This window comes from Pungitius pungitius, chromosome 14 (assembly GCF_949316345.1).
Source record: "Pungitius pungitius chromosome 14, fPunPun2.1, whole genome shotgun sequence".
Lineage (NCBI taxonomy): Eukaryota > Metazoa > Chordata > Actinopteri > Perciformes > Gasterosteidae > Pungitius > Pungitius pungitius.
In genome coordinates this window covers 12,553,194-12,566,089 of record NC_084913.1, presented here as the reverse complement: position 1 = coordinate 12,566,089, position 12,896 = coordinate 12,553,194, and the positions used below count along the sequence as shown (strand labels likewise).

The following is a 12,896-nucleotide window of genomic DNA, read 5'->3' as shown; positions in this document are numbered from 1 at the left end:
CCACGAAGCCCTTTATCTGAAGGTTATGCAATGACTCAAATAAATCATTTTTGTGTATATATATATATACACACAATATTGTCTTTACCGTGAGGGTCTTATGATGCTCGTGTAGAGTGTCACTGTCCTGGATGGGGTCGATGGGGACCACCTCATTCCTCCTGCGGTCAATGTTTTCCAACCAAAGCAGCAGACCATGACTCATCTCATGGAAGTCCTGGTAATCAGATGTGGATCAGAACAGTTGGATACAGCCCTTTCGAAACAATCTCACATTAACTTTCAGAATAACTGCTGCCTGTCTTAATCATGGATGACTGGCACCTACTTGACACTGCATGAGAGCTTCTTGTAATGAAGACCTCCACTCCTCCAGTAAGCTTCCCAGTTTATCCCAGTGGTTGTTCATATCTCTCAGTTTGGCCTGCAGCTCCTTGGACTCCTCCGTGGCTGAGTGCACAAACTCAGCACTGCACAGATTGATGGACATCACGATGGCTTTGCGTTTGTCGTACGCCCTCTGCAGCTCCTGTAGACAAACAAGTATTGTACATGTATTTAAAAAGGCTGTATAGATTAAAAAGAGAACTAGAAAGGATCAAAACAGACAAATCTACTAGCAAATAGAAAACTATACCTTGAGCTTTCTGATGCGCTGTTCTATCGTCTGGATGTCCGTGCTGAGGTCCAGTCTCCGCTGCTGCTCCAGCTCTTCCTCCGTCTCCCCCAGCCAGGTCCAAACTTTGTTCAGGTCAGAGTTTAGCTGCTGCCACTGCTGCTGGTTCTGCTTTGTGCGCAACTCTTTGCTGAGGTCCTGAGCCTGCAGGAGCTCCCAGCGCTCAATCACCCCTTGATTACAGGGAAACACATTCACAATCCAAGCTGAATTCACCAGGGTTGTCATGTTCATTCTTTGAAAGGTTTGGTAATGTAGGATATATGCATGCATGACGGGTTGAGGCGTCGTATTACCTGATGTCTGGGATTCTGAGCTACTGGGATCTGCCAGTCCCGACCCTGTGTCTTCCTCCTCCTTCAGCTCAAAGCCCATCCTCTTCACTGTGTCAATACTGCCCCGACACTCACCCATCAGCCGCATCTACAGATTCAATCAATGTTAGATGCTGTTTGAAAATCTAATCGGAGAAACTGATATATATAAAGATATATATTTCAACCTTGTCGTTTAATTTCAACATCGTTTAAAACCATAGATAAACACTTGTTTGAGGTCTTATTTTTCTTAAAGATTGCATATGAATAGACAAAATACAATTAACTATCACTTTTTCAACTTTTCATGAAGTTGTTTGGGCCTCATTTAGCAGTGAGAGCAACACGTACATATCCCATATACGAGGCATCCATTTCTGCGCTTGTGGGGGTGCGGCTGCGTCCGCTGTCCGTTTGTAGCAGGTGGAAGCGGCTGGAATCCAGAGAGTGAACATGTGAGTCCGTAGAGGCGACCTCTCCTGTAGACACAACATCAGATGTTTGTTTTTTGATCTTTTAATTGTGAACATGTGATGTATCATATTGACAATTTAAAAAATCCTTACACCCCAAAAGAGATAAAGCACCGTTCAGACAGAGAAACACTAGACTCTGAGAGTAAAGAATGAGTTGAAAGAAGAACATAGAACTCGTGACTCGTGGTACCAAGCGATCCACCTCACGCATTCTGCCTCATCGCAGTGCTCTCTCTCTCCTGCCTTCATTAGGAGTCATATCCTTCAGCTTAAAAGCATTTTTCCTACACAATGTGCCTCTGTGTGAACGGAGCCTTTAATACATATACATTAAATAAATCTGCAATCCCTTCTGCAAGAAGTTCAGACTTCATTGTGACAATAACACAGCATGCTTTTCTGAAACACAGGTAGCACATCAAACCAATCTGTAGGTTAGCTACACATCAAACTCAAGCCAAAGTAAGGAAGCCAGTTAGAAATAAAGGTTAGGCTGAATTCCATTTCAATTCTGCTGAATTAGAACCCAAAGCAGACACAGTGAATCGGTGGAGCGGTAAAAATGGAATTGACCCTATCCCTCGATGTTAGAAAGTGTTGCCGTTGGTGACAGCGTGTGGCCAAAGTGTGTATAAGAGGGAAAATCAACACAAATCAAAGTCCAAGCCGGTGATCAGGCTGTAAGTGTTACATCACTCAGCTGGAGTCTGCTGTTGCCTACCAGTGGAGGACCTCAGTGTTTGTTCTGTAAGTTTAACATAGGCCTCTGGGCTCTCTGGGATCACTACATCTGAAAAAAAACATTGTACAGTACACACATTCAGCAGCGGGCATTACACTGTTTTACTCCATGAACTGATTGACCTGGTATTCATCTGCTATTAGAGTTTTCCTATCCGTCACAAGGACACTGCATTGACAATATGTTGTGTGACAAAAGTTGATCACCGGCATCTAAAAGAAACATGTCAATCATTAGCAAATTGGATCAAACCCAAATAAACTAAATACTAAAGAGTTATTGTATGTTTTAACCAATGTATCCTTAGTGAGTCGTTCAAGGGTTAAAAATTGTATTTGAACAAACTGTTTGAAAACATGTATCCATTGTTAAACTGAATTTCAGTGCATATTGTCTGGAATTTGATGCTACATGTGATTTTTTTATTAGCTTTTCTTTTTCTAACATATATACGCTTTTTTTCCCGCCTCCTCAGGTAAAGCAAACGTCAGTCAAGTGGACAATTGATCAGCACCTTATGCGAGTTTGGCAGTTAGTGTCTCGCTCAATCACACTTCATCTGGTCTCAACATGGAATAAGTTCACTAGATTATGATTTGGAGAGCAAAGAAGAAAAATATTATTCTGATACACATATTTTGTATTATTGTCTTCTGACTTTTAGCAGATTTCTGCTTTTTTCCTATGAACTACTGGATAGTCTTTCTTCTTTAGGCCTTAATTATTCAATTATTGTTATTATTAAAGTGAAAAAACCTTCACTACAAACCAGTAGAAATTTTGGAGGACAATCCTCTTCGGCGTAAGTGCTCACACTTTAAATATGTAACCTGTGACCGTAAACTACAGATCAGAACCGTTCTTCGTTTTTCCGTTAAAACAGATCTAAAAAACAATATCTCATACAATATTTTTATGAATCGAACATCTGAAAAACGTGTGTGTTTTTAAACTAACCTGACAAGGCAGAGTTGGGCCTCTGGAGGAAGTCTCCCTCCTCACTCTGCTGTTCCCTCAGGGCCCTGCTGGCGCTCTCCAGCCCTCGGCTGAGGTCGTAGTCGTGGTCCCATTCGAGGGGAATAGAGTCCACGCTGGCTGGGGTGTCCCTGCCCGAGCGCTCGGTCCGGAGCTGAGCTGCCAGGGAGGCAGACCGGCCGGAGGAGGGCAGAGGGGACAGGAACCCATCCCCCAAACGCTCACCCCATGGGAGGTTGGACAAATCACAGGGCTCGTCCAGCTCCAGCTCTCGGTCCGAGAGGGACACCTCAGTGTCATCGTCTGCAAGCTGAAGAAGAAGCACATTCATTCATTTTTAAGTGCTTATAATAATGTGTGTACATTTTCATTTGGTGACTGGTGATCTTCGCTGTGCTCTCAATCTCAGGTCTTACAGGAAGCCGAATGAGTTTTTTGTAGTAGCGCTCCACTCGACCAAACACTTCCTGGCAGTAGCGCTGCAGCTCTTCTAGCTCCTCCTCGATGACAGCAGCATCCAGAGGCTCGCTCTTCTCTATCAGCGCCTCTCCCTGGTGGAAGATGTGCTCAATCTTGGCTGTAGTGAGGGAGATCTCCTGTTGGAAAGACTGCAGGACCGGAAGGAGGACAGATAAACAAATCCTCAGTCATTTTCTTTTTTATGCTGAACACAAGATCCTTTCACCGTCTCAATTTGTAATTGAATGACTTTTTCTAATTACTAATTTGATATTATCATTTTAGTGCCCAGTGTGACTTAAAACTAAACAAGGTCATCATGTAATATCAGTCAGTCTAGACTAATATACTTTAGGCCTAATACACCACAAGAAGAAAACTGGTTGGGCTTAAAATCATTTCCAATTGTACAAGTTTGTGGCTTATTAAATAATTCTGTCGAGAAAGTGTTTAAGGCGTCTCATTGCAAACATTTCTAAAACTACATGCACCCTACTCGATATACTCAATATAAATCTCCTTAATTCAGGAGGTATGCTTATCAAATACGTTGCAGACCATGTTGTTGAGGGGCATTGTGACAAACCTACCCTGAGCTGTTTGATCTTGGCCTGAATGTCGCACTCGGAGAAGTGTTCGATGTTGGTCAGCTGCAGGTCCATCTCTGTCAGCCACACCAAGATGCAGTCTCTGGCTGTCTCAAACTCCTCTCTCTGACTAATAAAGTGCTGCACGTTTGAAATAGAGATTCTGCTCTTAGAATGATAATAACGCATATAATGTACATATTTAGCTTCATTAGTCATTGATTCAAAATAAAGTAAAACAGGCAGATCGGAAATGCAGAAAAACAGGAAAGTGTGGGGATGGAACTTTGATTTCAATAAAGTAATTGTGAATTAATTAAGCGTTTACCTTGAGTCTGCGTAGAATGGATGCCACCCTCCTCTGCAGGTTGTCCCATCGCTGATTGGAATCGTTAGCCATCTCCCTCAGACGACAGGACGAGTCAGTGCGGTTTTCTCTGGCCAGTCGGCGATATTGCTTATTGATTAACTCCAGCTGGGTTAGGCTTTCGTGCACATTCCTCTGAAAGGCCTACAGAAACACACAGTTTCACCAACATGGTTCTTAATCAACAGAACCTACTAAATAGAGAAAAAATATATATTGGAAATGTTTTTAATGGAACAGACGGATTGTTTTTGAAATACCTCAAATTTCTTAAGCTCCTCCTTTGCCACAGTGTACAGCACACCAGAAGAGTTGGGCAGAGCAGCAGTCTTTTCTGAAGTGGCCAGCCACTCCTCAAATCGTGCAAAGTCATCCAGGAATTTCTGCCATAAACGCCGCGTCTCCTCAATTCTATCAGAGGAAAAACATCATTTTTTACATACAACACTAACCGTGGCATTTTTTCCATCCCTACGATTACAGACTACACTCTTTGTTTACATCTGACATCTTACCTGAGTCTCCTCTCCATAGACAAGGCACAGATACTCCTCCAGCGGCGATCAAGGCTCCGAGTGGCCTGCTGGATGGAGTCGCACTCGGCATCGGTGGCGCAGGCGTCACAGTCGTGCAGGAGCACCTCACACAGATTCAGGACAGACGCCACTCCTGTACTGTGTTTCTCTATGTCACGCTGAAGCTCCTGAGAGGTGAGAAAAGAGAAGCGGCGAGTGAATGTAATATGTAATATGGGAATGAGGGAGGGAGGTGGAGAAACATAACGACGTAATGCAGTGGCGTGGCGTGGGGAAAATTTCAGAGGAAGCCAATTGAGAAACAACCTCTATAAGCTGTATATATTTTACAGGGGTTGGGGCAGAAAATCGTATGTTGCAACTCATATGCTGCTATTTCATGTAGTTGGGTGAATTATAATCATTTTGCCAGGACGGACACTGTAAACTAATGACTTTTGATTGTAAAATCCCAAACATTAATACAGTTGAGACTCATTTTCCATTTCCGACTAATTGCTATTTTAAATAGCCACTAAAGGACCACCGAATTCATTTCAAAAGAGTTCTTGATTTACCGGTCCCATCAAATAAGTGCTCGGAGAATTAAGGAACTTGGATCAATGCAATCTGTTGAAACTACTGAGTCCTTTTTTGAGGTTGCAGATTAACCATGCTAATTGTTAAAATATTATTGTAAGATCTATGATACAGTATTTTACATATGTTATGCACTGCACTGGACAGTAGGTTACCTGCTGCAGATCCAGCTTCCGTTGGATCTCCTGGAAGTCACAGGAGTCGTAGGCGATGGGTCTGGACAGCTCGGTCTCGATGTGGGCCAGCCACGAGCGGAGGCTGCTCATATTCTTATCCAGCTGCTGCACGGCCACCAGAGTTTCTCTCAACTTCTTCACCCTGTTGAAGAAATTCATTCAGAAATCAATGATGCAACATACTACGCAAATTACCCAATATCTATTTAAGCTTTTCGGGTGTGAGTGTGTCTTTTTTCACCTGGCTCCAATGAGATCCAGGAGGTGCTGCCAGCGGTCGTTGACTTTGTTGAGTTTTTGCTCAATTTCAGCAGCTTTGGTTGTGTGACTGGCTCTGGCCAGGCGCTCTCCCAGCTGGTGCAGCTGCAGCTTGTTTTCCTCTGCCACCGTGATCTCCTCCTGGTAGTCCTGATACACAGCGCAACGCAAACAGTGCATTAGGATGACGATAAAACTTGAAATGCTGAGCTTTAAAGCAACAGCAAGACTATGAATTGAGAAACACTGTGTGAAGAAAAGCCATATATTTAAAGACGGAATAAAGCAAACCATGACAAAAAGTGGTGTGGCATTAGCTGCGTTATAAAAAAAAAAACTGATTGGAAATTCCTTTGTACCTTGCGGAGCTTCTCGATCATCTCTTCAATGCTGATGTCTCCATTTTGGGATACCTTGCTCTCCATGTTGGTGAGCCACTCACAGAGCTCCTTATACTTTTCGCTGAATACCGTCCACTCGTTCAGCTTCTCGCTCACCTGCTGCCTGCGTAGCGACAGCTGCAGAGGCACATTGACATATTAAGTTAAGTACATCATTGTGCAAAGTGCATAATTACCATCAATGAATGCATGTTGAAATCTAACAAGTGCATTCGTGTTGAAAAGTCTCAAACGAAAGCCGGGTTAGAGATGGCTGCACCATGAATGATTCATTTGCATCAAGCAGCAAGTGTGTGCTTCTGTGTGTTTCCTGTGTGCACATCTACTCAACACAGGATGCAACTCACCACTTTGAGGTTTAACCTTGCATGCCAAAGCAACTGTTTCGTACAAGTTCCTTTTTAAACTTGCTGTGACATGCTGTTATTTAAGTAACCTAAGGAACAGTGCCCACAATAGTAATGGGTTAAACCCTGCAAACCAATGTGAGTATAAATTCAATGAGGAAAGGCCTTTTTACATTGTTTTACGTCTTTAGTGCATGTGATGGTAAACTGTAGTTGATGTTGGCAAACTGACACTGCTCATTACATTGAATTATCTCAAAGAATTGCAGAGACAAGAGCACTGTATTAGATACTGACCCTGTGAGTGGTAGATACTGTGTGATACAGGATGTGGGAAAGAAGCACTTGTAACCCTTACAAGGAGAATTGATCTCAGAGAATTGATCAGTCCTTGCTGCTCTTCACTGGCTACATGTGAGCTTTAGGTTTGACTTTTACTGCTTGTTTTTAAGGCTCTGAACAAACTCACTCCTGCCTCACATCAGTGAGCTCTTGAGCCCGTATGAGGTGCTATATACAAAAAAGTTATTATTGAATGGTTTTATTTGAATAATGCTCCAGAAGGTGAACAGATATGCAGTATCCAGTATATTCACAAAATGTTTAGTGTACTGTTTATTGAAACGTACCTGGTGCCAGATTTCATCCCATTGTCGATGCAGCAGCTCAATTCGCTCCTGCAGCACAGACAGGTCCTCGGCACTGATGTAGCAAGACAGCGACTCTCGCAGCACATTCAGATGGGCAAGATCCCCAGTCCAGCCATCAAATGTGTTCTCCAAGTCCTGATATCAAATAGTTATTAGCATCATCAAAACGTCAATGACTACATTTTGCAGAAAAAACATTTAACAGGTTATGTCCTGAAGAACGATTTCAATTACATTAAATGTATAACTAAGTCAGCTTAGCGTACTGGACAACATCAAATAACTTCAAATAACTCAACACTGCCCCAGCCCTGTGTTGTTTGTGTACTGTACTGTTATATAATGAAACGCTTTTTACCCTGCAGCGCATCTGCTCAGCTTGCAGATCCTCATGGTGATCAGGAAGAGGCTGAGAAAGCTGCCGTTTGAAGGCTCTAAGTTTTTCCAGTGATCCACCAATACCTCTCTCACACCTTTCCCAGTCCTGCACATTACACACACACAGTTGCAATACTATATCATTTAGTATTGAAGAGCAAAATAACAGTTGTGTCTAAATATATTTGGAATTCATCATTTAAACCCCTAGTATAAGCTTTTTGTTTTAGAAAGCACAAAACCAATGAAAGCGTGAATCTCTAAAGCAAAGACATTAATAGTATCCCTCTAATGTGACCAGAGGTTTCATGTTCTCCACAAGTTGCTTGCTATTTGCATGGTTTACCCTTAACAAGATGGCAAGCTCTTTCTTCTGTCTGTCCAGGCAGACGTTGGCATGCTTCCATCGCTCCTGGATATCAGTAAGCTCTGTCTGCAGGGACACCTCCGCCCGGCTATCAGCCGACAGGAGCAGTTGTCTGCCAGCCTCCACCGTCAGGATGTAGCTGCCCTGCTGACGCTGCAGCACCTTTTCCTTCAGCTGAACCGGAAAGCACAATGACACAGCACACAGACCCGTCAATATCCTGCATGTTCAGTTCATCACATTAGGAAAAATGAGACGCTATTGATTTTTAAGAAACCGTGGTGCCCTCTTTGCCCCAATCGCTGCTAAAGCTCAAGTGTGTGTGTATTCTCGCCTGATTGAACAACATTTTGATCTCAAGTGACTCAACATTAAAGGTGTGTCCGTCTGTCCAGCACCGCCCAGATAAATGTGAGATGAGGTGTGTGCTCTGTAAGCTGTAAGCACCACGTACCTGGACAGCGTCCAGCATGGACCGGGCTTGTTGTAGAGGCACGGCGGTCCCAGGCTGAAGGGCTTCTGCTTGGTGGGAGACCTCCACCAACCATTTGCGCAGTTTCTCCACCATTTCTCTGTAGCGCTGCCACTGACGTATCAGACCGTCAATGATGCCTCGCCTCTGTTGAGCACGCCGCACTACGCCCTGCCACTGGTTACTCAGGAGAGTCAACTTCAGGTTGAACTCATCTCTGCAGGACAGGAAAGTTGCTTAATTGTCAAAGGAAGACTTAGAATGGATTTATTTGTGATAAAGCAATCTTGTACTCACAAAAATATGGTATATTAGAATAATAGACTACAAATACTATGATTTGGGCTTTTTACCTGTCATCAACCTGCCCTTGCTCCAACATCTTTTGTCCATCGCTGATGATAGAATGGAGGATCTGCTGGCGACTGAACATCTCCGCCTGGAATAACTGGAAGACAACAAAATGATTAATGATTACAAATTAACAAAACAAGTATTAAGTATTTTACTTCAAAAGGAACTCGCACCTCGTGAGCTTTTTGCTGCTCCATCAAACTCTGGTAGTTGCCAGAAATTTCCACGGCCAGATTCTCCTCTGTTTGGACCAAGAACTCCATCCATGTCTCACACTTCTCCAGAAAAGTCTGCTGCTGCAGCAGGAAGGACTGGAGTTTGCTACAAGGAGCAGTATACGGTTAAAATAATGAAATACCCAACAATTGCGTCATCTTCTGCCTTCAGTGAACATCTGTGGTGTTTTGAATGTTTTCTTAAAACTGTGCTGGGAAGCCCCATTTATGTTTCATATGTCATACCTGAATCTCTCTGTGGTCTGTGCTGAGGCGGTGGACCAGCTCCTGTTGAGGTTCTGCATTCGCTTGATCTCTGAATCGTTAAGAGGCAGCCGGTACCCGAGTTCATTAAGACGCTCCAGTTCAGGAGCCATACTGCTGAATTTCAGCATGAGCCTCTGTTAGAGGGCAAGAGAGAAATGTTCAAATCCTCAGTCACAGGACAATTAGCAAAATTGGTTCTTTCAAACTGACAAAAGTGAAGAGATGGCTACCTTGGGCTCCTCCATGCGTTCTTGGATGACTGTCGGGTCGGTGGACCCGTTGGGATCTTGCACCTTCAGAGCCTCCTCAGCTTCGACTATCCAGCGCCCCAGTGAATCCAGCTGATCGTTAAAGATTTCATAGTCCTGAACTCCAGTCTAGTGCGGGAGACAAATTTAGGTCATCCATAAGTTTAAAGAGCATGATTCTGATTGGAGGACTGTCTACTTAATAGAGACAAGCTGAAGTCAAAACTAGTAACAAAGCCTTTTCTCTACCTGCAGTGTGGTGAGCTGTCTAGTGAGGGCCTGCTCCACGGCAGCCAGCCGCTGGCTGAGAGAGAGATGGTCTGACTGGATGGCCGATGCTGCTGATGTGTCCACCTGCTGTTTCAGTTGCTCTCCCAGTTGTTGGAGAACTTGTAGGGAGGCCTGCGCTGGAGCTTGAGACCGGAGCACCTCCTGAGAAAAAGCACAGTCCAAATGTAGAGTGAAGTATTTTTTTTTCATTCAAAACTAAACAAATACTGAACAGTTGATCTCATGCAAAAGGGATCAACAGTGACACAGATGTTGGCGCACTCACGCTGCATTCTCGGATCCAGTCGGACACTTCCTCATCAGCAATATCCTTGCTGCAGGCGAGCTTGAGGAGCTGGTCGGCCTTTTCTTCCTGCAGCTGGCTGCTGCTGCAGCTCGTCTCGTAAAGCTCTTTATAGCGCTGCCATAGCTGGAGCAGGGCTTTGCTGCTTCTCAGACGCTCCGCAATCTCCTCCAGCAAGCCGCTCCATCTTAGCGCAGATATGACATGGGTCAATGTAAGAGATGAGGTCGCCTCAATCAGTGAACAACTTATTTTTCAACTTTAAGGTCACCTTGCATTGATGTCCTTGAGGGCGTTGTTGAGGGAATCTGACACTGAAGGGTGACACTCCCTTAGCAGTTGGTGGGTCACAGCACCAAACTTTCTCAGGCTGCTCTCCTGTTTCTCCAGCTCCTCTTGCAAATCCTTTACAGGTGAAAAACGCAGTGCTTAATTCCCCGGCAAGCATACAGAAATATGAATGTAAACTATCGCAACAAAAGAAATCAATTCCTCTGGGGGACAACCGTCCAGCTGACAGGTCAATCCTCATCCTGACATACCTCCAGACTTTGCACCTGCAGCTGAACAGCCTCCAGGGATCCCGTGAGGAGGCGGAAACGAGATACAGAATACCTTCCCTCCATCAGGTAGCCATTGATCTCTTCTGAAGCTCGCTTGTATAGACTCCACTGATCAAGCACTGACCTCAGGCTGATTTTTAGTTGTCCGATCTATTAAAAGTCAAATAAAAACAGATGGTAACTTTGTTAAATTGTTACGACAAGGGCCAAACAGACAGAACAAGTAAGAGCTGAGGTCAGAATAGATGGCTGTTACTAATGTAACATAAATAAAGAGTATTAAGACGACAGGGGAGATTACCAAGTGGTCCAGGTTAGCCCAGGTGTGATTGACACCCTGGAGTGTCTCCATGACGATAGCACAGGCCTCATCGGTCTTGTTCTGGACAAGGGCACAGCCCTGCTCCTCCACTCTCTCTAGTTCCTTCTCTTTTTCCTTCACCAACTCTTCCATTTCCTACAGGTTAACAATGTGGACGTGAGCATGATATGATAATAACAGCATGTCCGGGTATTTACTGTAAATGTTTTGATAAATCAGTGATAGCACTACCTGGCAGTCTTTGAGAGCATTCTGCACAGATGTTAGATCCTCTATCCGGTGTTTCCTCTTTAATCGTTCTTCCTGAGTTGCCATCCAGGACTTCAGGGCCTGAACACTGCTCTCATACTCCAACCACATCTCCAAAAGGCTCTCCAGGAACTGAATCTACAAGTATTTTGTTCAAATCAAACTGTAAATACTTATTTTGCACTAATAAATGAGAGTGGCTATCTTCCTTTCCAGTAACAGCGACTCTGTCCTCACCCTCTCGTTGATGCGGCCCTGCAGGACCTGCCAGCGTCTGTTCATGGCTCCCAGTCGCTCAGCAAAGTCTGTCTTATCACTGCGCTTGCTCTCCACATCCTGACCACTGATCTGCATCACTGACTGGTTGACAAAGTCAACGGTCAACTGCTTACAGCTTAAATCTACCCGGAAACCCTGAAATGAAGGAAAAACTGAGTATATACCATTTTTTTTACAGATTCTGAAAAAGTTTAAACATTCAAATTTGTAAACCCTCAAAAACGTACACATCCAATTCATAAAATATTGAAAAGTCATCTAGCTGGCATACATGTCTTATCGAAATCAATAACAAAAATATTTGAAGTCCACTACCTTGTGCTTTTGCAAGTAGTCCTGAATCACATTTGACCCTACTGCACTCTTAAGGTTTTCTTCATTCTCCTCAATGACATTCTCCATCAGTGATATCCAGTTAAACAGCTCAGAAATCGCATGGCGGGATGCCAACTTCTCCATTTGGATCTGAGAAAAAATGGAACCCATTGAAGCAGCATTTTTAACAACCAGTAAGAAAAAACAAACAGGCTGCCAGTTGCAGGGCAACCTTGAGTGAACGCTTCTGTGTAGCAGTGAAGCAGCAGAAAAGGGAAATCCTATTTGCCCTGGAGCAGCTAAGCCCGCTCAGTTGTGCTGCATGTAACATTACCTGATGCAGCTTCTCCTGGACCACTGGGATGCGTGTGAGCAGCTCAGTCCACTGAGTGTCAATGCGTGCCAGGTCAGACCGCAGCATCACCGTGTCCACTTTCTTCAGACGCAGCAGCTGGTTGCCCTCGGTGATCACGGAGCTCTTCAGGCTGGACTTGCCTTCAACTTCCTTTGAAAACTCCTGAGACGGAAGGGAACAAGAGTCAGCTAGTATGCAATGAAAGGTTTAACTTATGATGATATTAAATTAAATATTTATAGTTTTTTGAAAATGACACAGGAAGTATATTACTACTAATGCATCCATGACCAGTGGTGAAACAAGGTTATATAAAAAATTACAAGTGGAGGAACCTGTGCTTTATTTGAAAAGGAAAATATTGTATCTTTTATTGTACCATATTTATCTTA

General features: G+C 43.8%; 1 protein-coding gene across 12 annotated transcripts in view; it reads right to left on the bottom strand.

Moving 5' to 3' along the window:
- syne1b (spectrin repeat containing, nuclear envelope 1b) overlaps positions 1-12,896 on the bottom strand; it is a 77,507-nt gene that overhangs the window by 4,067 nt on the left and 60,544 nt on the right. For 9 of the 12 annotated variants that reach the window (XM_037486729.2, XM_062557247.1, XM_062557248.1 and 6 more), the window contains 32 exons: positions 12,484-12,666; positions 12,150-12,299; positions 11,793-11,969; positions 11,538-11,693; positions 11,286-11,441; positions 10,964-11,134; positions 10,693-10,826; positions 10,404-10,608; positions 10,097-10,279; positions 9,830-9,976; positions 9,579-9,733; positions 9,291-9,438; positions 9,117-9,211; positions 8,746-8,980; positions 8,271-8,465; positions 7,905-8,030; positions 7,526-7,681; positions 6,508-6,666; positions 6,132-6,298; positions 5,870-6,032; positions 5,115-5,302; positions 4,860-5,010; positions 4,561-4,743; positions 4,236-4,373; positions 3,603-3,794; positions 3,169-3,496; positions 2,191-2,259; positions 1,345-1,472; positions 973-1,099; positions 638-849; positions 329-529; positions 89-217 (listed from right to left, as the gene is read on the bottom strand). In XM_037486729.2, the coding sequence (XP_037342626.2) occupies positions 89-217; positions 329-529; positions 638-849; positions 973-1,099; positions 1,345-1,472; positions 2,191-2,259; positions 3,169-3,496; positions 3,603-3,794; positions 4,236-4,373; positions 4,561-4,743; positions 4,860-5,010; positions 5,115-5,302; positions 5,870-6,032; positions 6,132-6,298; positions 6,508-6,666; positions 7,526-7,681; positions 7,905-8,030; positions 8,271-8,465; positions 8,746-8,980; positions 9,117-9,211; positions 9,291-9,438; positions 9,579-9,733; positions 9,830-9,976; positions 10,097-10,279; positions 10,404-10,608; positions 10,693-10,826; positions 10,964-11,134; positions 11,286-11,441; positions 11,538-11,693; positions 11,793-11,969; positions 12,150-12,299; positions 12,484-12,666 (5,307 nt within the window). The remainder of the gene's footprint in view (positions 1-88; positions 218-328; positions 530-637; positions 850-972; positions 1,100-1,344; positions 1,473-2,190; positions 2,260-3,168; positions 3,497-3,602; positions 3,795-4,235; positions 4,374-4,560; positions 4,744-4,859; positions 5,011-5,114; positions 5,303-5,869; positions 6,033-6,131; positions 6,299-6,507; positions 6,667-7,525; positions 7,682-7,904; positions 8,031-8,270; positions 8,466-8,745; positions 8,981-9,116; positions 9,212-9,290; positions 9,439-9,578; positions 9,734-9,829; positions 9,977-10,096; positions 10,280-10,403; positions 10,609-10,692; positions 10,827-10,963; positions 11,135-11,285; positions 11,442-11,537; positions 11,694-11,792; positions 11,970-12,149; positions 12,300-12,483; positions 12,667-12,896) is intronic. The other 3 variants (XM_062557246.1, XM_037486732.2, XM_037486735.2) reach the window with 1 other exon arrangement.